We start from the raw sequence: 25,345 nt of genomic DNA, 5'->3' as shown, positions 1-25,345 counted from the left end.
TATTATAAAAAAGCATACATTCAAAAAAAAGGGCATAAACCTAAAATTAAAACAGATACGCCTAGAATCCCTTTAGATCCTGATCCAAACACAAATATCTTATCATGATGGTTCTAGAAATGAATGTTCTATACTCTTGCCCTGCATTTTTCTGTTCATATCATAGCCATTTCCCTAATTTTTACAAAACCTTCACATATAAGAGAAAGTGCTGTATGAAACTGATTACTAAGTAGCTGCTAGGGAGATCATGTTGGAAAACGATACACTGAAATGCCTTTTTCCAGTCTAAGTTCTAATAACTACAGCAATTTCCCAATCTTCTCAACAACAAGCCCACCGGTATTAGCATTCTCATTTATTCTTTATTGGAAAAGAGGTCCACCTCACTGGCAATCACTCCACAGCATATTGCCCATTTAATGATAATTTTCTCAAACTCAGGTCAAAGTGCTTTCTGCAAGGAAAAGTGTCAATAGTTATTACTTTTGTGGGAATGTGTTATTAGGGCCAAGTTTGATTTTTTAACATGGAATTGCTAAGTAAAATATGTGATTCACAGTTTTTCTCTATTTCTTCCCCAGAACAAATTTCCAGATACACAATAACAGAGAGCTAACTGAAAGCTTTTTCCACACACATTGTTTTCATGGTAGTTCTTTCCAATACATGTAATCCTGGAGGAATGGAAGGAGGGAAGGAGGAAGTGAGGGGCTGAAGGGAGGGAGGAAGGGAAGGAGGGAGGGAGGGAGGGAGGGTTATATTCTGGCTGAAAGATTTCCAAACTAGTTACATTCATAGGGTTTCTCTTCAGTATGAGTTGCCTGATGCCTAATAAGTTTAGAACTATTAATGAAAGCTTTCCCACACTGATTACATGTAAAGGGTTTCTCTCCAGTATGAGTTCTTTGATGCACAATAAGTCGAGCACTCAAGCTGAATGTTTTTCCACATTGATTACATTCATAGGGTTTCTCTCCAGTATGAGTTCTCTGATGTTGAGTAAGGCATGAACTCTGCCTGAAGGATTTCCCACACTGACTGCACTCATAGGGCTTTTCTCCAGTATGAGTTCTCTGATGTACAACAAGAACATAACTCTGGCTGAAGGACTTCCCACACTGATTACATTCATAGGGTTTTTCTCCAGTATGAGTTCTCTGATGCATAACAAGGTGAGAACTGCGGTTGAAAGATTTCCCACACTCATTACATTCGTAGGGTTTCTCTCCAGTATGAGTTCTTTGGTGTGCAACAAGTTGAGAACTCCAGCTGAAAGATTTTCCACACTGATTACATTCAAAGGGTTTTTCTCCTGTGTGACTCCTCTGATGCGCAACAAGTTTGTAACTTTGACTAAAGGACTTCCCACATTGATTGCATTCATAGGGCTTTTCTCCAGTATGAATCCTTTGATGGGCAATAAGCTTATAGCTCTGGATAAATGATTTCCCACATTGATTACATTCGTAGGGCTTCTCTCCAGTATGAGTTCTTTGATGTGCAATAAGTTTGTAGCTCTGCCTGAATGACTTTCCACACTGACTGCATTCATAAGGTTTCTCTCCAGTATGAGTTCTCTGATGCACGACAAGGACATAGCTCTGGCTAAAGGATTTCCCACACTGATTACATCTATAAGGTTTCTCTCCAGTATGAGTTCTCTGATGAGAAACAAGGTGAGAGCTGCGGCTGAATGATTTCCCACATTCATTACATTCATAAGGTTTCTCCCCTGTGTGAGTTCTCTGATGTGCAACAAGATGAGAGCTCCAGCTGAAGGATTTCCCACACTGATTACATTCAAAGGGTTTCTCTTCAGAATGATTTCTCATGTTTTGAGCAAGGGATGAACTCTGGGAGGTTTTATTATATTTATACTGACTCTCTTCAACAGGGATTCTCTGTTGTTCATTATGGGATATACTGTGGTTCAAAACTTGCCCACATTCCTTAAAATCAAAGGATCTTCCTTGTGCGTGTATTTTCTCATGTAGATTTTGGGGTTTATCACGGCTAAAATGTTGAATTCTGTCACTAAATCCATAGGATTTATCTTCTGTTTGAGTTTTTGTAAACTGAATAAAATGAATGCTCTGGGGGAGGTTTCCACATTCTTTATTTTCACAGAGTTTCTCACTATCATTAATCATCTGATGAGTGTTTACCATAGAATTATAATGCAATTTTTTAACATGTGAAGCATGTTTATGAAAATGGTTTCTTATGGGTATCATCTGTGGTGAAAGAAGACTGGAATTCAGACCACGCTTCTCCTCAAGGTCATCACTTTTGCAGGCTCTCTCATGACTAATAGCTTTTCTGTGAGTGAATGTCACTTCCTTCAAAAGTCTCTCTTGTTTTTCCTGTTGCTTCTCCAACAGCTCCTTACAATCCTGAACTTCTTCACATGAAGATAACCAAGGATCATCTCTTGTCAACCTTTCTATCTTCACTCTGTGGGATGGTTCATCACCAAAAATGCTCTGCTTTGATGTTGATTCTCTTCTTCCAAGTGCAGTTGCCGAGTCTGGAAGGAAGCAAAATAAAACACCCTAGCCAAAAAAATGTTAGAGCTGGAATAGGGGAATAAAAGCTGATAAGAAAGTATGCAATTATATGTGGATGTGTTTTCAGCTATGGACCTATAACATGAATTGAGAAAGCAAAAGGATGGGATGAAGCAGTAAGCAGAGAACTACCATAGTCCAATAGCGTAACAAGGCATTAATATGAAACTATTTCAATCTTAGTGTTGCTGAATAAAAAGACTTTAGATGTCAAATATCTCCATATTCCAAAACAAGATACCCTATGTAGAATCTACAGAATTGCAAAACAATTTTGCAATCCTTAGCAAAAAAATAGAGGGTCCTTTCTACCTTCTTTAGTGCTAGATATATGTTCACTGAAATAGAAATTAGTGTCTACATTTCTAGGAATTTCTGGAGGCATGAAACTTGCTAGCACAGTCTGTGTTAGTAAGACAAGGTCAAACTACTTTGTGAACCAGGAAAAAATAATGGGGGCACTGTTATCCCAGGTTCCCTAAATGCCTTAGGGGCTAATATGGCCCCATGAATTCCTTTAGTTCCAAGTGAGAGAGGATGAAGATTAGCTCATAAACAGAAGCCTTGGTGGCTATTAGGCCAGGCAATAGAAAGTACACTTGGAAAAAGTGGTGATGTATATAGTCCTCCAGGTGTGGGAGATGGTGAAATATGCAGCATGCCCTATGGCGATTTTTCAAACAAATCTTCTATACCTGTAATGACTCCTAAATGTCTGTTTCTCACCTGGATATGTGTGTTGAGAAACTCTTTTTATACTTATCCCCTTGTTCCAACTAGGAGACTGCATCTGGTTTGAAAAGCTGATAGGGAAAGATACAGGACTTTGGGTATTTGGGCTGGGGACAAAAGAAAATCACTTCAGAATTTGGTCCCAGTCCTTGGCCTTTAGGAGCCAAGAAGACTGCATGAGCTCAAACCCAAGAATCTGTACCTTTGCTACCCTACAAATTAAAACTAAATCTTCACTGGGGAATAAAAGCACAAATGCAATCTATGTATGGCCAAAATCATTCTGGCCTCTGAATTCCCTAGCTCTTGTGAAATCATTTCAATATATAGACTTCGTTAAAGGGGACTGTACTCTTACCCCAAGAGACTAGGTGCCTGTGGTTCTCCAGGATCACATCTCTGTCCAGGGTCCTCCGGGCAGGGTTCAAAGTGCCTTCTTCCTCCTGAGTGAAGTCCACAGTCACTCTTTGGAAGTTCACTCCTTCCTAAAACAGGACACACTTTCTTGCTCAGTTGGGTATCATTTCCTTCCAATGTTCACAGAGGAAAAGTTTGACAGGTGGAAGAAAGAAAACCTGATGGCCTGGAAATTGTCCTGAGATGATCAACGTTCAAAGGATTCTAGTCAAGGGATACAGGTACCTTCTAGGTGAGCCCCTTTGGGTTTTGGATGCTGGACCTGTTTATATAACCCCAAAGAGGAACACCAGATAGGAAATGACATAAACTGTTTTCTCTCTTGTTGACCTTAAAGAAAATGCTTATTATGATTTTTGCATTGGTGAATATAGAATTCCTACGTAGGAATTCCCTCCAAATTCCCGAGAAACTAACAGAACAGGGTCAGCAAACTTTTTCTCTCAAAGGTCAGAGAGCAAATATTTTAGGCTTGGCAAGCCATATGGTCTCTATTACAACTAGTCAGCTCTGCTGCTATAGTGAGAAAGCAGCCACAGAAAATATATGAACAAATGGATGTGGCTTATTACAATAAAACTTTATTTTCAAAAAACAGGTGACGGGCCAGATTTGGCACACAGGCTTTACTGATGCCTGAGACAGAAAATGAAATGTGGGCCTTAATGAAAGGCAGTATGTACAGGTTAAGAGAACTGGATATGGAAAAGAGACGTGGGTTTTCTCATCTATTAAGAACCTATGTCTGAATTTTTTTTAAAAAATATATCTAATCTGATCATCTGTCTATTAATGGTGAGTTTATTCCATTTCTATTTATTAGGATTAATGATACCCAATTCATTGTGCTGTTGAGTGAATTAATTGTAATGATATATGAAAAGCCATTACCAGAGTTTACTAAAAAAAAACAAAGGCTGGGAATTATTATCAGGATGATTAGGTTTGAGAAGCCTCAAAAAATAAGTGACAGCCAATGAGACCTTTATCCTGAACTCTTAGGTCTTCAGAAAACATTTCTATTTTGTCCACACTATAAGCTGCACCATAGGGCCTGTCATTACTGCCATGTAAAGGGGGTCTCTTGGACTGCCTCCTCTAAGCAGGAAAAAACCTCCTTCTAAGACTTTTGGGCAGGAATTTTGTTCCAAAAAAGTGCTGGAGGTGATCTGTCCTTACCCAAAGGCAGCAAAAACCACAGAAGTCGAATGCCACTTGCCAAGGCTTTTTAAATAGATGGGGTGTTCTTAAGCTGTGGTTCATGCATAGGACACGAAGTCCCTGAATCCCATGAAACGCCATGCAAAATGCTGCTGTACCTTTTTTTAAGTTGTGGCCCATAAATTTCACTGAAATCTCAAAGGTTTTCACAGTTACCCCAAAATGGAATTCAGAAATATCATTTGTTATTTCTCATTATTCATTTTGTGCCATTTCTTCAGGATTGAAGATCTTACAAGGATGAACTGAGTCAAAGAAAATAATCAGAACCACAATGTTGTTTATAGGTAATAACAATTATGTAAATATTTTTAAGCAGCAGTTTAAAGAAACAGAAAGTTCAGCCAGAAGATCCTACAAATATATGTGTTATTCTTTCAGGTCATATTTTTTTTAAGATCTTAATAAAACATTGATCTAATACTTAAAAAAAAAAAAAAAGGAAAAGAAATACCACTTGCAAGCTGCCCCCTGTGCTGAACATGAATCTATATGTACTGTTTTTCAACCTCCAATCCATGCTTCCTTTAAATAAACACTCCCCTTCACTGTTTAATGTAGGTCCCTTTAATATCAAACTTCTTCAAATGTTAAATAAATAATACTAGATTAGCACTCCCCACTGCACCCCAGGCTATATGTTCTCAAAGTTCCAGGAATTTCTATCATAAGACTCACCACACTTTCTTATCATTTGCATAATGGTCATCTTTGTCACTAGGCTGTAATCCATGAGGGCAGTAACTCCAGAGCTTAGTACAGTATTGGTGTATAGTATAGACTAATTATATATTTGGTAAATTATTTCAGTAAGTGAATCAATAGTATATCAGTAGACTCTGTAATATATCAAAATAATCCTGGTTCAAATTCTGATGGAAATCCTCTCCTCTCACCTGAATCTCACAAGGCCCATCTCATACCCATTTGAAAAGGTCCTTCAGCATATGGATACTGGCTGTTTCTGGACTTCTATCCCCTCTTATTCTATTCTTCCTCTCACCTGTCCCCTACTCCCCAGTCCTCAAAATTTCTTCCCAAACCCTTCAACTGTGCCCTTGGGAACTCTTCTTCTATAATAATGAAATCCGGAATTTCCCTGGTGGCGCAGCGGTTAAGAATCCGCCTGCCAATGCAGGGGACACGGGTTCGAGCCCTGGTCTGGGAAGATCCCACATGCCGTGGAGCAACTAAGCCCGTGCGCCACAACTACTGAGCCTGCTCTCTAGAGCTCACGAGCCACAACTACTGAGCCCATGCGCCACAACTACTGAAGCCCACGTGCTCTAGGGCCCACGCACTGGAACTACTGAAGCCCACGCACCTAGAGCCCATGCTCCATAACAATAGAAGCCACCTCAATGAGAAGCCCGCACACCGCAACTACAGAGAACCTGCATGCAGCAATGAACACCCAACACAGCAAAAAAAAAAAAAAAAAAAAGAAATCCTACATCTTCACCAAATATTCTCTCTACATCCCTGTGTTAATAGAAAACTACACTTCCCCCCTGAGGACTCCCTCCTCTGCAGTCCTCACAGGCTCAGGGTGGTCGTGCTCTCCCATCCCAGGGGTCTCAGCAACAGAGGGGGAGGAGGGTGTGTGTCCTCCCAGTTACCCTGAAACTCATGCCATTTACCTCACTTCTTGGAGCTTTGTTGTACCAACTTCTTGAACACCACCCACGCCCCCAACCACTGAAGATTTGTAATACCCAGGATTTATCCTCTAATTCAAGAACTTGTACTGTCTCGTCTTGTGCAGTCTATAGCATCCACATGCAGAGTCCTCTGGTAATAATATAAAAATAACTGACTTTAATGAAGCACTTACTGTGTGGTGTCAGGCAGTGTGCTAAGCATGTTGCATAAATTATGGCTCACTTAATTCTCACAAGGCCCCTTGTGAGAAAATACCATTAGCGGCACCATTTTTCAGATGAACAGCTAGAAGGTCAGAGAAGTTAACACGTAGGCCTAAGGTTAGTGACTGGGATGCAACCTCAAGTTTCCCTAACATCACAGACTATGTTCTCAGTCATCAACTCATATGGCCAGCCCAACTCCCAGCCCCTCACTCTTAGTGTGAGACCCCAGATCTTGAAATCACCATAAAGTACTCCACCTCTCAAGTCGCACACCCAGAAGTGCTCACTCTTTCATTACGACATCAGAATTCTCCACTTTACTTGCTTAATCACTCCCTTTACTCCTCTCATTCTCTGCTGGTTTGGGGCCTTTACTAAAATATCTACTATCACTATCCTCCAGTTTGTAGTCTTTTCCTTTCTGTTTAGCATCCTCTTTTATCTTTCCCATCTTCATTATTCAGGTGAGAGCCTATGGATCACTCACCTTAATCTTTCTATTTGATATATTCAAAAATTCTCTTTCAAATATTACCCTGACCTATGAGGCTTCCACTGAATACACCTGGCTACAAAAACTAAACAAATCTGAATGTCAAATCTGCTCTCCATGGAAAGTAGGTTACAGAACGCCACAGGGAAAGAAAACCACAAAAGCAGCTGGATAGAGTATTATTAACAGTCACTATCGGGAATCCCTCTGCGCTCTCACTGCCGAGGCCCCGGGTTCAATCCCTGGTTGGAGAACTAAGATCCCACAAGCTGTGTGGCACGGCCAATAAATAGATAAATAAATAAATTTTAAAAACAGTCACTATCTCAGAATGAGCCTTTCGGACTGACCAGCAATCCTATTATACCTCCTGCAGCAGCCTGTCTCTCATAATCCAAATTACTATTTTAAGCCTTCTCTACTCTAGTCAAACATCTCTCCATTCCAAGTCCCACCCACATGCTCAACAGATAATTTCACCTGACTGTTCACAGAGAAAAACACAAGCCTTCAGATAATTTCCTCAACCTCATTTTTCTTATATGAGCCCTTCCTCCTCTAATAGAGTCAATGCATTCACATGTGCTCTGAATTAATTCCCCTGGCACTAATCAAGGACTCTGCTTTGTCACTTTTGTCTTCTTTTTTAAATTATTATTTTTAATTTTTATACAATTTTGAAAGGTTACTTTCCATTTACAGTTATTACAACATATTGGCTCTATTCCCCGCGTTGTAGAATATATCCTTGAGCCTATCTTACTCCCAATACTTTGTACCTCACACTCCCCCACCCCTCTACTGCACCCCCCCCCCTACACTGGTAACCACTAGTTTGTTCTCTGTATCTGTGAGTCCCGCTTTATAGTTTTATCTCCTCTCTCTCCTGACCGTTAACTTCTTTTCCTCCACTTACTCTTTCTTGCAACCATTTAAACTGAGCCAAATCCTTTCAAACCTTTAGGGGATAAAAGACAACAACCCTCAACCTCAGATTTCCTTGCAGTTATCACTCTCTTCAATCTTTTACAGATAACCAACTTTTTGTAAAAAGTTGCCCACTCTTATCTCTATTTCCCCATTTTCTACTCACTTCCCAGCTCACTTCAATGTGGCTTCTGCCACCCACCAGCCATGTACATTTCTCAAGGTGAAGACAGAGGCCCTGTCCAACTCACCTGGGATGCAACGGCCAGTGACCCAGCATCGTCTCTCTCGACCTTGACGATAATCTCCTGAGAAAGGAGACAGTCCTGAGAAGGCAAAGCAGATGAGAAAAAGGAAAATAATCAGGGAGCTAAGTCATGGCTCAAAACTCCCACTGTGAGTAGGCTAGGATTTGACAGACCATCTGTTTTAACACATCCCACCTACCAAACTTCTGCTCCTTCCCACTGGTAAGCTCAAGCTGGGCATGTGGAGAGAGAGAGGGGACATCTGGAGGAGCAACAGGCATCAGACACAGCATGATGTCTTTGTGCATCTTCCAGACCAGCCCAGCTACCAGCTGAATGGAGCTGAGTGACCCCAGACCCGATGCAGAAGAAAAGAACTGTCCAGCTGGGCCCTGCCTGAATTCCTGAATCACGGAATTGTAAGGAAATAACACGTAATACAGCAAGACCAAAGAATGATAAAGACAAAGATCAACAAATTAACTTCATAAAATGTTTGGCAAAAAGTTCCACCGATAAAGGCACCACCAATAAGAATCTATGTTGTTAAGATTTCCTCCAAATCAGAAAGAAAGAAAAATAGACAAAGGAAAATGCACATGCAACTCAACTATGAAGAAATAAAATGGCCAGTGAATATACAAAAAGATGCTCATCTCTTTCAATCAGATAAAATCACATCTCTATTTCTATGACACCTCTATACATTAGAGACCATTAAATTCACACCAATAATTCCAATTAGAATTCAACAACACACTTTATTCTAGCCTTCCCACTTTCTATATTTGTACCTTCCTTCTCTGGGTCCCATTATCCTATTTATATTTATTTATTTGCTCAAACCCCTGTATGTACCCAATATCCCAACCACATGGACTGTTTCTTCGGCCTGTTGCTAATGACTCCTGCCCTGGTGGCCCACGGGTCAAGAGCTTCATATACTCCTAGTGGAAGTTTAAGTTGATACAACCTCCCTGGATTGGCAATGTATTTCTTAAAATAACATTTTATTTTGAAATAGTTTAAAACTCACAAGAATTTACAAAAACAGAACAGAGAGAGTTCCTGTGTACCCTTCACCCAGTTTCTCCCAATGATACTATCACATATAACCACAGTGCATTGTCAAAACCAGGAAACTGATATCAGTTCAACATTTTTAACTCGGGTACCGACTTTATCCAGATTTCATCCGTTTTTTACATATACTCTTTGCTTTTATTTTTGTTTTTTTAATGGCAATATTTTAAAAATGTAACATCCAGTAAGTCTTCTTGATAGTATTTCCTTAGGGACTTCCCTGGCGGTCCAGTGGTTAGGACTCAGCGCTTTCACTGCCCTGGCCCATGTTCAATCCCGGGTCGGGGAACTAAGATCCTGCAAGCCATGTGGAAGGAAGGAAGGAAAGAGAGAAAGAAAAGAAAGACAGAAGAAGGAAAGAAAGAATACTTAGATGTATGTACAAGAAATCTCATTAAAGAGTTACATTATCATAGCAAAAATGGGGGGAGGTGGATTAAGTGTCCATCAGTAAGTGCCTGGTTAAATAAATTATGCTTCATCCAGATAACTGAATATTATTTAGCAGCCAAGAGAAGAAAAGATAGATTTGCACGGATTGATGCATATAAAGGACAGAAAGATGTCTATAATATATTGTGAAGTGAAAAAATTAAGAACTGTATATAGACCATGAATACATTTTTATAAATTATAAACATGCCCAGAAAAGTCCGGAAGGGCAGTCTCAAAAGCATTAAAAGCAGTTATATTTTGGAAAAGCAGAATTGAGGTGCAGGTTCACAGTCTGTGTTTCAACATGGTATCCATTTTTTAATGACATTTCCTTTCCTTAATTCAATATTTACCAAACAGCAAAAAATGTTTCCCTCTTGAAAAAATCACTCTGAAACAAGATAATTCCTTTGTGGCTTCCTGAAGTTTTTACTACCGAGTACAATGACTCATCCTGTCAAATGACACTCTGTTCAAGGACAGGCATACCTCTTTTTTTTTTTTTTTTTTTTTTTTGGCCTCGCCACGGCTTGCAGGACCTTAGTTCCCCAACCAGGGATTGAACCCACACCCTCAGCAGTGAAGGTACAGTCCTAAACACTGGACTGCCAGGGAATTCCCCCAGCATACCTCATTTTATTGCACTTTACTGCGCTTCACAGATACGCATTTTACAAATTGAACGTTTGTGGCAACCCTACATCAAGCAAGTCTATTGGTGCCATGTTCCCAATAGCATTTGCCCACTTCATGTCTATGTGTCACAGTTTGCTAATTCTCAAAATATTTCAAACTTTTGCATTATTATTGTATTTGTCATGGTGATCTGTGATCAGTGATCTTTGATGTTACTATTGTAATTGTTTTGAGGTGTCACAAACTGTGTTCAAATAAGAGGGCAAATTTAACCCATAAATGTTGTGTATATTCTGACTGCTCCACTGACCGGCCCTTCCTCCGTCTCTCTCCCTCTCCTCAGGACTCCTTATTCCCTGAGACACAACAATATTTAATTAGGCCAGTTAATAACCCTACAATGGCCTCTAAGTGGTCAAGTGAAAGGAAGAGTCATACATCTCTCACTTTAAATCAAAAGCTAGAAAGGATTAAGCTTAGTGAGGAAGGCATGTCAAAAGCTGAGATAGGTTGAAAGCTAGGCCTCTTTCGCCAAACAGTCAGCCAAGGTGTGAATGCAAAGGAAAAATTCTTGAAGGAAATGAAAGGTGCTACTCCAGTGAACACTCGAATGACAAGAAAGAGAAACATTTCTATTGCTGATATGGATAAAGTGTGAGTGAACTGGACAGAAGATCAAACCAACCACAACATTCCCTTAAGCCAAAGCCTCCTCCAGAGCAAGGTCCTAACCCTTCAATTCTGTGAAGGCTGAGAGAGGTGAGGAAGCTGCAGAAGAGAATTCTGAAGCCAGAAGAGGTTGGTTCATGAGGTTTAAGGAAAGAAGCTGCCTCCATAACATAAAAGTGCAAAGTGAAGCAGCAAGTGCTGATGGAGAAGATGCAGCAAATTATCCAGAAGATCTAGCTAAGTAATGAATGAAGGAGGCTACACTAAACAAGAAAGTTTCATTGTAGACAAAACAGCCTTAGGTTGGAAGAAGATGCCATCGAGGACTTTCATTGCTAGAGAGGAGAAGTCAACGCCTGGCTTCAAAGCTTCAAAGGACAGGCTGACTCTCTGGTTAGGGGCTAATGCAGCTGGTGACTAAGTTAAAGCCAATGCTCATTTACCATTCTGGAAATCATAGGGCCCTTAAGAATTATGTTAAATCTACTCTACTTGTGCTCTATAAATGGAAAAACAAAGCTTGGATGACAGCACATCTGTTTACAACATGGTTTACCAAATATTTTAAGCCTGCTGTTGAGACCTATTGCTCAGAAGAAAAGATTCTTTTCAAAATATTACTGCTCTGATATTAGAGCTCTAAAATATTAGAGCTCTGATGGAGAGGTACAATGAGATTAATGTTTTGATGCCTGCTGGCACAACATCCATTCTGCAGCCCATGAAGCAAGGAATCATTTCAACTGTCAAGTCTTATTATTTGAGAAATGCATTTCATAAGGTTATAGCTGCCATAGATAGTGATTCCTCTGGTGGATCTGGAGAAAGTCAATTGAAAACCTCCTGGGAAGGATTCACCATTCCAGATGCCATTAAGAACATTTGTGATTCATGGGAAGAGGTCAAAATACCAACATTAACAGGAGTTTGGATGAAGCTGATTCCAACCCTCATGGATGACTTTGAGGGGTTCAAGATTTCAGTGGAAGAAGTAACCGCAGATGAAGTGAAAACAGCAAGAGAACTAGAATTAGAAGTGGAGCCGGAAGACGTGACTGTATTGCTGCAATCTCATGGAAAAACTTTAATGAATGAGGAGTTGTTTCTTATGGATGAGCAGAGGAAGTGGTTTCCTGAGTTGGAATCTATTCCCGGTGAAGATGCTGAGAAGATTGTTGAAATGACAACAAAGGATTTAGAATATGACATAAACGTAGCTGATAAAGCAGCAGCAGGGTTTGAGAGGATTGACTCCAATTCTGAAGGAAGTTCTACTGTGAGTGAATGCTACGAAACAGCACTCCATGCTACGGAAATATTGTTCGAGAAAGAAAGTGTCAATGGATGAGGCAAACTTCATCGTTGTCTTATTTTTTAAAAATTGCCACAGCTCCCCAAACCTTCGGCATCCACCCCCCTGATCAGTCAGCAGCCACCAGCAGTGAGGCAGGACCCTCCAGCAGCAACAGGAGTATGACTTGTTGAAGGCTCAGATGATGGTTAGCATTTTTTTAGCAGTAGGTATTTTTAAATTAAGGTATGTACACTTTTTAGACATAATGCTCTGGCACACTTAAGAGACAACAGTATAGTGTAAACATAACTTTTATATGCACTGAGAAACCAAAAAATTCACATGACTCGCTTTACTTCGATATTCACTTTACTGTGGTGGTCTGGAACCGAACCCGCAGTATCTCCAGCGTATGCCTGTGTACTTTGTTCCTTCTTAAATCTTCAAACACTGAGAAATAAGTACAGTTGACCCATGAACAACATGGGTTTGAACTGCCCGGGTCCACTTACATGTGAATTTCTTTCAATAAGTACGAACAGTACTACACAACCCTTGGTTGGTTGAATTCATGAACATGTAACCACAGATGTGGAGGGCCAACTACGGGACTTGAGCATCCGAGGATGTTGGTATACATGGGGACTCCTGGAACCAATCCCTCTCGGATACCAAGGGATGATTTTACTGTTGATTCTTGATTATAACTCAGTTATCATTCAGTCTCAATCATAAACTAAAAGGAGATAAACTACTGTACTTTTCACAGGTGTGCCAATTTCCCTCCCTTATCAACCTAGATAAAATTTCACCGTTGCATTGGGAAGGGTCATGAAAAGTGGCTAGCTTAAAGTCAGAAAAGGATTTCTCCAAGCCTAAAAACACCTCTCTATAATTCCTGGGCAGGTACTGAGGGTAACGCTGAGTATTTAATGAACTGGAGTTGTCACAATGTAAAGGTGGCCCAATGTGAAAGCTTAACCGCTAATTGCCTGCATTACTTACTGTTGAGTACAAATGCCAGGATGGTTAAACTGCCTTAACATGGCTGCCTGGGCATTACAGAATAGCTCCAAGGCCAAGGAACAAAAACATACAAATCTGGGGCTTCCCTGGTGGCGCAGTGGTTGAGAATCTGCCTGCTAATGCAGGGGACACGGGTTCGAGCCCTGGTCTGGGAAGATCCCACATGCCGCGGAGCAACTGGGCCCGTGAGCCACAATTACTGGGCCTGCGCGTCTGGAGCCTGTGCTCCGCAACAAGAGAGGCCGCGATAGTGAGAGGCCCGCGCACCGCGATGAAGAGTGGCCCCCGCTTGCCACAACTAGAGAAAGCCCTCGCACAGAAACGAAGACCCAACACAGACAAAAATAAATAAATAAATTAATTAATTAAAAAAAAAACCCACATACAAATCTAACTCACAAGGCTAAAATAACAACAACCAAACTACAGATAGCCCCAAGGAGCCACAAGTTTTGACCCCAAACTGCTAACGGACTCAAATATCATGGAAACTCGGCTACTAAGAGAAATCGCATTCTTAATGTGTGACAACACCAAATCTGTCTTTTCTTGCTACAAAAGTGGCAGACGTTGAATTCTAACAACTTAAGGGCCAGAAGTTAACTCATCCTATAATCTAAAACTACCTGGGAAATGAGAAGTTTCTCAAGAAAGGAAAACCTAGAAACACTGGACTGTATTTTAAATTATTACATAATCTTTCACTCTTTTTTGCTTGTTTTTAACATTTAAGACCAGTTAAGAAACAATGCCAAGAACTGAAAAACTTCATGTTTCTATCTAACTCAGGAGGTACTAGTAACGACAAAACCCCAAAATGCTCCGTATCTGCCACAACTGCTAAAACAGTTTTACTTGGGGAATATGGATGCACCTTCTCTTTAATCAAAACTGTTTTCAACATCTTTTGATTTAAAAGTTTTCACAAGGAAAACAGAAGGGAGATCACTTCTGCTCACGGTCATCTCTGCACCAAATGTCCTTCCCTGCCACCAGCCCAGCAGTCAATTCCGCCACTTTGCTTTCATTTCTTTGCATCACACGTATATTTATATCTTTTTAAAAAAATCCAACTTTCACTAGAGTGGGTTCCGTAAGAGCTGAGCTCTCCTCTCTCCTATTTACCACGGTTTCATTGTGCTTCAATCAGTACAGTCATCACTCAGTGTCCTCGGGGGGGTGGTTCCAGGACCCCCACTGATACCAAAATCCACTGATGCTCAAGTCCCTTATATAAAAATGGTGCAGTACTTGCATATAACTGACATACAACCTCCCGTCTACTTTAAATCATCTCTAGACTACTTATAATACCCCATTCAATGTCAGTGCTATGTAAGTGCCATGCAAATGTGATGGAAAGAGTTGCCAGGCAAGCAGCAAATTCAAGTTTTGTTTTTTGGAACTTTTTGGAATTAAAAAAAAATTTTTTTTGATCCCGGGTTGGTTGAATCTGCAGAACCCTAGGATACGGAGGACCAACTGTACTGACACATAGTAGGCACTTCATAAACAACCACTGACAACAACACCTGTTGTTTTTCTGATAGTAAAACAACCACACGGAATGTGCTACCTGAGCCTTCACATTGTCCTTTGGTCCCCAAAGGCACCAAGTCTTTGCTGAGTTCAAGTCCCTCCTCTGGTTAGAAGAAACCTCTGTTGGGCGCCCTTTCTTCTCAGAAAATTCAAAGCATCAGCCTCCAGAACCTACCCGCAACTTACTCTCTCAAACTAAATGCTCAAAAACCATGTTGTCGGGACTTCGTTGGCAGTCCAGTGGTTAAGACTCCAACGCTCCCAATGCAGGAGGCCTGGGTTCGATCCCTGATCGGGGAACTAGGATCCTGCATGCCGCACAGCGTGGCCAAAGAAACAAAACAAAACAACCATGTTGTCACAAAAGTATGTGAACACATACACACACACACACACACACCCCTACACCCACCCACTCCTTCTATCCACTTCGGATTACCAACCATTTTAGGAATGTCTCCTGTATTTACATCTTAGCTCCTGCGGTTTCCTTAAGATAATATCTATCATTTGCTAGTGTGTTTAACAACACACAGAGTACTTCAACACAGACTATCTCACACAATTATCTAAACTCTTTTGAAGAAGGGAGTGACATGTCAATTTTACCCACACAGAAATAAATGGTAATAAAGTTTCGTAAACTCATTGAAGTCCACGGAGTTCACCAGAGATGGTCCAAACACTGATTGCCTGATGTGAACTCCTCCCCTTTCCATGGCCCCATCGCTCAAAGTCTGATCATTCAAGCTCCGGAGCAAATGCCACCTCTTCTTGAAGCGTTCCCAGATAGCACAAAGTCTTGTCTTTTCTTCCCTTAGTTTCTTAGCTGTTTTTATTGGACTCTAACTGTACCAGTAAAATCATTCTCCTCGAATTACTTCCATGTCTATATATCTGGGTCATGAACCCTAAACTTTAAAGAACTGTATATTTTTCACCTTTGTATTCTCCTCAGTACTGACCAGGAGCACAATGTGAGTTGTCTGAATGTGACAAGGCTAGAGATAAGTGCACAGTTTTGGATATATAACTGGAATGAAAAGCCTTTACCCCCACTTCTGTGTGCTCTGGAGCATTTTTATTTTTATTATTTTTCACTATTCACAATTTATTTTATTCTACAACTTTATTGAGGTATACTTGACAAATAAAAATTGTACAAAGTTACGATTTTTTTCATATGGTCAGAACACTTAAGATCAACTCTCAGCAAATTTCGAGGACACAATACAATATTGTTAACTTTAGTCACCATGCTGTATATTAGATCCCCCAGGACTTATCCCACGTAACTGACCCTTTGCAACATCTAACCAACATCTTCCCATTTCCCCCACTGCCTGGCAACCACCATTGTACTCTCTGCTTTCGTGAGTTGGACTCTTCTAGGTTCCACACGTAAGTGAGATCATGCAGTATTTGCCTTTCTGTGTCTGGCTTATTTCACTTAGCGTAATGTCCTTCTGGAGCATTTTTTAAAGTATCCCTTTTGTTCAACAATCACCTCTCCATGTAATGAAGGAACAGTTTCCTTTTTCTTTGTGTACTTTACAGAATTGAATAGGAATTAGCCTGTTGACTTCCACGTGGAGAAGAGTTACAGGCAAAAGATAATAACCGTTCTCTCTGCGATATGAGTGGAACCATGTGTGACCCAGGGCCGAGGAAGAGAGACAAGCAGAGCCCTCATGGAGTGGCCTGTCCCCTTCACAGTGAACCCTTGCTCAAATCAGTCCTAGGACTATTTGCTACTCGCTCTCCCGTAAACAGAGTTGACCAAACATACCTAACTCAGGGGGTGGGGGGTGGTTCTTGGGGGAAAAAAAACAAAGCTTCCGGTCAAATCACAGAATGATAACTGAACTCAATTCTCCAAGCTTTGTATTTGGGAAACTCCTCCATCTGTGAGGAGGTCCAGGATATTAACTCTAATAGGCATGCAGGAGGAGAATTTCCCTCCTTGGTGTGTTAATTTCTCTTATCGCCCAGAGGAGATGTAGGGCAGAGTTCACATTTCAGCTCAAGGGAAGTGATGTACAGGGTCCATTTGGAGGGCACAGAGTTTCTTAATTACTAATTTGAGAGGGAGGAAAAGCAACCCCTACTCAAACCAAAAGCTGAAGGCTCCCCTGCCTGATTTTCTCAGAGATCTTCCTGACCAGAGGGTCTCGCTAGTTCTCATGCACAAGAAAATTCTCTCTCCCATCCCACACCATTATCTATGAAAACTTCTCAACTTTCCTCAAATGGACAGAACAGACCCTCCAGCACGGGGTCACCAACTCATCAACAACCTGCCCAGCTCTGATGTTGAAACTGACAGGGAACAGGCGAGGCTCCACCACCACCTTGGCAGGACGTTTTGGTCTCACTCCCTGAAGGCAGGCAGGGTTTAGAGTTGCCTCAAGGCCGAGTTACTTCCAGGTATGTAAGTCACTGAAACCTCTCAGGTGATGTCCCAATACAGTCTCTTCTTGAGTGTCCCTCATTCAAAGCCAAGACTTGGGCTCCCTGGTTGTCTCTCCCTGCCAGGGCTCTGCTTACCATCTCCAGGCCCAAAGCACCCGTGCGTCTTCTGATAACGATTAAAATGAACTACAGACCATTCAGAGTTGAGAAGTGTGGAAGCCAGCCTCCAAGGTGGCCCCCAGGGACCCCCGCGCCTTCTGGTATTCACACCCTTATGTAGTCCTTGCCCACCTGGTACCAGGGTGGGTCTGTGCGACCAACAGACTACAGAGGAAGTGATGGTGTGTCATTCTGAGATCAAATGATAAAAGACACGGTGGCTTCCATCTTGGTTGTGTGCAATTAAGCGCGCAAGCTCCCGCTCCCCCTCCGTCCCTTCCTCTCTCTCTCTCTCTAATCTCTCTCAGATCATTTGCTCTGGGAGAAACCAGCTGCTGTGTTGTGAGCAGCCCTGGGGAGAGGTCTACGTGGTGTGTGGGACTGAGGCCTCTCGCCAACAGCCACATGAGTGAGTTTGCAAGTGGATCCCCTACCCAGGCAAGCCTTCCAAAGGCAGCAGCCCCAGCCAACAACTTACTGCAGCCTCAGCAGGGACTCCAAGTGCCAGAAACATCCCGATAAGCTGCTCCCAGATTCCTGACCCTCAGATACTGTGTGAGATACAAAATGTTGGTTGCTTTAAGCTGCTGAGTTTGAGAGATGCAGCCAGAGATAACTAATACAAGAAGGAAAATGTTTTTGCTTTTTCTATCTATGTAGCCTTTCTGTCTGTGAGAACTAAGTCATCTTTCTCCCCAGCACCTCACACAGGGCCTTACATTGGTTAGTCCATCAATAAATATTTGATGAAAGTAAAAATCATAATGAGTAGATTGCTAATTCAGTTGTATAGCATAGAAAAAGATGGTGAAAGGACCATTAGGATTCCCAGAAAACACCTGAAGTTACTAGCTTAAAGTACAATACCAATGGTCACATCAAAACTCATTTTAGGGCTTCCCTGGTGGTGCAGTGGTTAAGAATCTGCCTGCCAATGCAGGGGACACGGGTTCGAGCCCTGGTCTGGGAAGATCCCACATGACGCGGAGCAACTAAGCCCGTGCGCCACAATTACTGAGCCTGCGCGTCTGGAGCCTGTGCTCCGCAACAAGAGAGGCCGCGATAGTGAGAGGCCCGCGCACCACGATGAAGAGTGGCCCCCACTCGCCGCAACTGGAGAAAGCCCTCACACAGAAACGAAGACCCAACACAGCCATAAATAAAAAAAAAAAAAAAAAAAAAAAAAAAAAAAAACCTCATTTTACCTGTACTTTTGATAAAGATGTGAATGCAAATGTATGTAAATTTGTATTTGCATAACTTCTCTCTCTGAAACTCTTGTGTACGTGTATAAGGAATCATTTACATAATCAAAAACATTTATAGCAGTGCTGTCTGTAACAGCAAAAAACCGAACACTAAATATCCATTAACAGTAAACTCATAAAACCTGTGGCATATTTAGAAGTTGAGATCTGGACACTAGGGGTGCACACTGGTATCAGAATATCACTGCTCTCAGGCCCTCACAGTGGACAGAGACAGGGAAAATATATGTGTATATCTGTGTGTACACACACACACACACAAACACACACAGAGGTACACAACATCTGTATGTATTTCTACATCTACATATACTGAAAACCATAAGCCACACCAATACCTCCAATTCCACTGATCACCACCAAGTTCATTCCAAAGTCCTCTCTTTCCACAGCTGACGGCGAGAACCCTGCCTCCCATTGATTGACAGGGACAGAGTAAAGGGACAGAGTAGGTAATTAAATAGTTAATGCCACTAGGGGATTGTAAGTAAAGAAAGAAGTATGGGAGACCCCTGTAAATTAATGATCACTCAAGAAAACAGGTCTGCTTAACCACAAAACCAAGCGGGCTTGCTCAGCAACAAAGCTATGCGACAGAAGCATGAGACACGCCCCCAAACAATAAAACAATGGTGGCCTGAGACCCACATCCTGCCCAGTGAGCTCAGTGAGTTAATGATGCCTAGCACATGCTCCTCTGTGTGCACTGAAAACAAAAACATGAGGAAAAGGTGGCATTATACTAAAACCTGAGATGATTTACCATTTTTTTAGCATACGTTACCGCCTTTTTGCTCATTTCCACTGCGCCATGACAGTCCCAGCTTGACCATGTAGGGACAAGAAAACTCCCCTGCCCGACATGGAGGAAGAACTGATGATGGAAGCGTGAGGTCTACTCAAGAATGAAGAAGAAGGTGGTCTTTTCCCCCTCCCCACTTTTCCTTTGACTATAAAACTGTAGCCCACTAAATTTGGGGGGCACGGCACCCTCTTGCCTGCCCACCTGTAAGCCTCACAAGCTTCCTGTTCTAATAAATCACTCATCTCTTACTTGGCCTCATGCTGAATTCTTTCTGCGCTGAGACATAAAGAACTGGAGCTCCAAGAAGCCCCCGCGAAACGCCACCTAGCGGTTTCACCATGACCCTTGTTTGATTTGTTTATCTGACTGACCCCCCTGTAAGTAACTAATCTCCCATTTCCACCGCCACTGCCTCTCCTACACGGTTCTCCTCGGCCCACCCGGGCTCTGCTGCCCCACACGGGGCCAGCCTCTGCCAAGGGGCCCTCGTCACCCTGCCTGGGCTCTGACTCTGCAGGCCAGGTGGCCTCTTCTCAGGGACTCACTCTCGAGTCACTTGGCCTTGGACGCCGTGTGGATGCCCTCAACGTCCTGCCTGAGCTGAAACTCCATGTCGAGTCACCCTCACGTGTAGATGCCCTCAACCTGCTCAGGCTGTGATATGCCACACCAGGACGCACCCCACCTCCAACACGGGTGCCCGTCTCACCCGGCTCTGGCTCGGACACCCTAAGCTGGACCACCCCTTGCGTGGACACCCTCACTGCACTTGGGCTGCCCACACCGGGGCATCCCCTCTCTGGGTGCTCTTCTCACCTGCTCTGACCCTGTCACCCCAAACCAGAACTCCTCCTCCATGTGGACACTTACCTCACCCCGCTGGGTCACTGATGCCCTCACACATGGATGCCCTTGTCACCCTGACCAGGCTGTGCCACCCCGCAGCAGGCAGCCCTCCCTCAACTGCAGACGCCTACCTAGCTCTGCCCCACCTAATAGCTTCAGGATTGAACTGTCCAGGAAGGGAAAGGTGAAATTCTAATTTAACATCTTTAAGAAATGAAATGTTCTCAAAGAAAATGCTTTAAATCATTAATTTCCTAACCTTAAAATGCGTTGTACAGGAGTACAAAAGTATAGATAAGTAAATAAAAACATAAAGTCACTGGGAACATAACTTACAGATAATCTTTGTTAACTGATATATTATAACGTATTTTCTATGCACACGCAAACTACGTCCTTTTTTTAATCATTTCAAAATGCTATTTACTTAACGTAGATCACAAATATCTTTTTAGCCTATCAATGGCTACAGTGAATTCCATTTCATGGTCTTACTAGAACTCAATTAACTCTCCTCTTGCATTGCACGTTCTCAAACATTCTTTCCAACTGCTTATTCTCAAGCAAAGCTGTGAGTCGCTGGCCAAGGGGTAAACAGTACCCTAAGGGCTTTGGATACAGGATGCCAAATTCCTTCCAGAAAGAGTTATTTGGGTTAAGAGGGTGAGGAAATGCAGGGAGCCCCATAAAATGTATAGTGTGTAAGTGTTAGAAGCCTGCTGATCAGGAGGGGCCAGAAGCCCCCAAAACACTGCAAAGGGAGCTGGACAGTGTCCCAAACCCAGGGGATCAGGCTGTGGGGCATGGGTGGGGACAAGCTCTGGGTCTCCCAAGGGAAGGGAAGCTCCACTCACCTGCGCGCTGGCCTTCAGGGGTCCCGGGGGCTTCTCATCCCGCTCTTCCATGCTCTCCTCCAGGCACGGGCAGGGGCCTGAGGTCCTGAGCTGCAAGGGGAGAAGCCCTGAGTACAGCATCTTCGTGCAGGTCCCCTGTGGCTCCCCCCTCCCTGGATTAGTCTCTGCTTCCAGGATGCAGTACCCATGGCAACTGTGCTTCTAGAGGCTCCTGCCCAGATAGATTCCTGCCTGAATAGCTGTGCTTGCACCTAGAGTCCCTCAGTCCCTCTCCCAGGCCAAGGCTCTGCAGCTCTAGCCTGTAGCTCCTCCACTGTCTGGGGCCTCTGGACCACCTACCTGGAAGCCCACCACATGGCCAAGTGCGGCCTTCCGTCCATCACCAAAACCTGCAGCACGAATCAGTCCCTCTCTATCCCACTGGATCCTGGGACCCCTACAAACACCCAGCACATCAAGGACCCCCTGGTGTGCACCCGCTACCCCCAACCTGAATCTGCAGCCCCAAGTCAGCACCTCTTCCTAAGGCAAACAGCAGGGCTCTGGGCTTGATGGCTCAAACTCCGTGCGTGACTAATTGCATGAAGTTCATGACGTAGCCCCACCCCTCCCAGGATCCACTGACAAGCCTGACCCTCCAGCACCTGTCGGGTGGATTGCCTCTCACCTCCTGCTCAAACAGCCAAGTGTAAGCACAGAGCTCAGCTGCACCCAGAACCTGGTCCCTCAACCATTCTAGGGTGGGCGGGCTCCTACCAGAAGAGCGCCAGTCCAGATTCTCCCCCACCCCAAATCTTCTTGGGCCCCGAATCTGTAATTCTGACCTGGCCCCTCCACCAACTTGGGTGTCCTCAGGCCTGAGTCGGAAACAAAGCCGGCATGGGACCGGGGGCTGCCCGACAAACACCAGCACCTGCCAGCCCCTCCTAGGCCCCGAATGTGGACCTCAGTTGTCTTTGTACCAACTCGATGTTTCTGGGTCAGAGACTAGAACAGCCCCTGGCAAATCCCCCCCTCCGCACGCCATCCCTTCCCCATCTCTCCCTCTTACCCACCCCTCAGCCCCACTGGATTTTCACTCAAACAGTATAGGGTGAGTTCACAATGCAGCTGTACCCTGAACCCGCACCCAAACTGCTTCCCCCACCAACCTCCCCAGGCCCCTACTTGAGTCGCACCTGCCCAGATTCCTCCCAAACATCTTCCTGGGCACCTGCAGCTCAGGGAGATCCTGTCTCTCCACCAACCTGGGCATCATCAGGCTGTGAGCGGGCGGCCAGGGGCACAAAGACCCCAGCGCCCTCTAATACCCACCTCCAGCTCCTCCTTTCTCACCCAAGTACCTGCGCATGTGCACAGAGGGCACCTGGCACAGCCCTACCCCTCTGCAGCCCAGAATCTGCAGCTGCTCCCTCCATCTGGACATCCTCAGGCAGTACCAGGGTCCTAGGACTGCCCATGCGCCCATTCTGCCCAAATGCCAGTGCATGTGCAGAGCGCGGCCTTGGCCCTCCCAAGTTCAGAACCCAAAGCTCCAAACTGGGGCCCTCAGGCCTCTACTCCAGCAGCCACCGCACAGGGGCCACCCATCGAGGTTCCCTCCTCCTGCTGGCACACCCACGCACGCAGAGCGGGCTCACACCCAGAATCTGCATCCAGGACCTGAGCCCTCGGCCAGCCTGGGGCACTGTGCAAGTTCCCGCTCCTGAGACGAGAAGCTGCATTTCCCAAGCTGTTCCTCAACCTCCCTGGGATACCTCAAGTACCCACCAGCCCCTGTGAGGGTTCTCAGGTCCCCAGCCTCACTGCCTGCTTACCACCGTAACTTCAGAACACCCAAACAGTAACTGGAGCAGAGAACTCCAGAATCAGGCCTAGGACCTGGGCACTCACCAGCCTGGGGGTTCTCAAGCTCACGACAGAGCAGCTCCCATGGGAACCAGGTCCTCTTGCTTCCTCCAACCCAAACGTCAACCCCTGGGTGCCACCTAGCATACAGCCCCTTCCAGGTCCTAATCTGCAGCCCAGACTCTGTTCCTCTACCGCCTGGAGCATTCTCACGCCTGCAAGCTAGGCAGCCCGAGCAAAAGTCCTGGAAACACCTACTTCATAATCATGCTGGCAGCATCCTGCTTCCTGCCCAAACAGCTGTCAATCTGATGGCAGCTGTTGCAGCTTGTCATTCTGGGACTCCGATTCTGTACCTGTCACCCAGTGTCTTCACCAAACTTGAATGTCCTAGGACTCTGCACTATCCTACGTGGGTCCCAGGATCACTGGTCCAAGTCCCTGCTTCCCATTCACACATCTCCAACATGTGTAGGAAGCCCTCTTCTTAGAACCTGCCTCTAGGCTCTGGTCTCTCCGTCAACCTAGGAGTCTGCAGTCCATCAGCCAGTCTCACGGCGCGGGGAGGGGGGGAGGGTTGGGGGGGGGGCGGTCGCTGAAGTAGCGCTGCCTCTCCTAAAACAAGAAACTGCAACTCCCACTTAGTCTGTCCACTCCCCAGGGCGCCCCCAGGTCTGCAAAAAGAGTGGTGTCTGCTCCAGGGTCCTAGAGTCAACTACCCAGAATCTCACCTCCCATCTCGTGTTTCCTGCTCAAACACCTGCTCAAGAATACAGGAATGACAGAGCCCCTCTCCTCCGAGAACCGGAATCTGCAACTGGGCACTTCATCAACCCAGTCGTTCTCAGCTCCTCCAGCCTTGGATGAGGGGGAGGCGGGGTTCTCAGGATCTTCCCCCACACCCGTGCATATAGCCTGTCTTCCACCAACCTGGGCATCCCCAGAGCAACACCCGACCAGGTACCCGCGCACGTGCGCAGAGCACAGTCCCGTGATCTGCAGCTGCCCTAGTATCACCACCAACTACTGTGACCCGAGGCTGAAGCACCGCCCACGCAGGTCCCAGATCGCCCACCCACACACGCCATCCCAGCGGACCGCCTAGACCCTGCGCATGCGCGCACGGGACACCCGGCGCTGCCCCGCCCCTCACCAACCTGGGCGTCCACCGGGTCGAGGGCCAGGCAGGGCCTGTCCCAGCCTCAGTGCCCAGCACGGCTTTGCGGCACGACGAGCTCGGTTAAGCAACTCTCTGCCCCGATTCTGCACACGACAGACTCGGGTTAAGCTACTTCTGTCCCCTCCCCTAGTCGGCATCCGCAGGGCCACTCGACTTAACCTCCGAAGGACCGAGGTGCGCGGAGACAAAAAACGTCCGCGCGCGGGACAATGGCTGCGCTTCTGGCCGAACCCGGAAGTACGTTTGGGCTCGGCGAGCCTGGACTACAATTCCCAGAAGGCTCGGCGGCGCGGGCGGTGATTGGGCGGGGTTCCAGCTCCTCAGGGAAGGTGGACACCCGGACGCGGCAACACAGGAAGAGAGCGCTAGGGTTGGGGTACCCGCTGGGGGCTGAGAGTGTGCGTGTCCGAGTTTTTGCGGGACGCCGAGACGAGGAGCCAGATCGGAGGCCGAGGCCAAGACACCGATGCGTGGGGAGTGGCTGGCTTGGGAAAGGCCGGCCCTGGGCTCGGCTTGACGTCCAGGAGTGACAGTGAAAACGGGATCCGGAGGGGAACGGCGGGGACCCCTCCTGGGCGCCTGCTGCCTTTGTCAGGCGCTTTGCGCTCAGCATCTCCTTTGGTCCTCGTGGGCAAAGATAGTTGCTACAAACCCGTTATACAGTCCAGGGAGCTCCTGTCAAGCCCTTCAGGGGTCTGAAATGTTTTTGTAGTCAAAATAGTAAGAATCCTTTTTTTTTTTGAGGGTTTTTTTCCCCCTACCTATAAGGACTTAAGGATCTGTTCCCCACCCCTCCTCTTTTCTCTTTGCCTTCA

General features: G+C 44.9%; 1 protein-coding gene and 2 pseudogenes across 3 annotated transcripts; 1 reads left to right on the top strand and 2 right to left on the bottom strand.

Moving 5' to 3' along the window:
* Positions 1-25,345, bottom strand: part of LOC132353967 (carcinoembryonic antigen-related cell adhesion molecule 1-like) — a 902,477-nt pseudogene that overhangs the window by 832,927 nt on the left and 44,205 nt on the right.
* Positions 346-24,759, bottom strand: ZNF180 (zinc finger protein 180). Of its 3 annotated transcripts, none has more exons than XM_059904487.1 (5): positions 24,508-24,759; positions 21,503-21,592; positions 8,480-8,554; positions 3,661-3,787; positions 346-2,530 (listed from the first exon to the last, which is right to left on the bottom strand). In XM_059904487.1, the coding sequence occupies exons 2-5, from the start codon at positions 21,551-21,553 to the stop codon at positions 786-788; spliced, it is 1,998 nt and encodes a 665-aa protein (XP_059760470.1). In that variant the 5' UTR covers positions 21,554-21,592; positions 24,508-24,759; the 3' UTR covers positions 346-785. The 3 variants fall into 3 exon arrangements, with proteins under 3 accessions (XP_059760470.1, XP_059760471.1, XP_059760472.1); XM_059904488.1 differs by having other exon boundaries at positions 3,661-3,745; XM_059904489.1 differs by lacking the exon at positions 8,480-8,554.
* On the top strand, positions 11,031-12,803 carry LOC132353841 (tigger transposable element-derived protein 1-like; annotated as a pseudogene).

This window comes from Balaenoptera ricei, chromosome 19 (assembly GCF_028023285.1).
Source record: "Balaenoptera ricei isolate mBalRic1 chromosome 19, mBalRic1.hap2, whole genome shotgun sequence".
Lineage (NCBI taxonomy): Eukaryota > Metazoa > Chordata > Mammalia > Artiodactyla > Balaenopteridae > Balaenoptera > Balaenoptera ricei.
The sequence above is the reverse complement of the archived record's forward strand: the minus strand, read 5'-3'. Positions and strand labels throughout refer to the sequence as shown.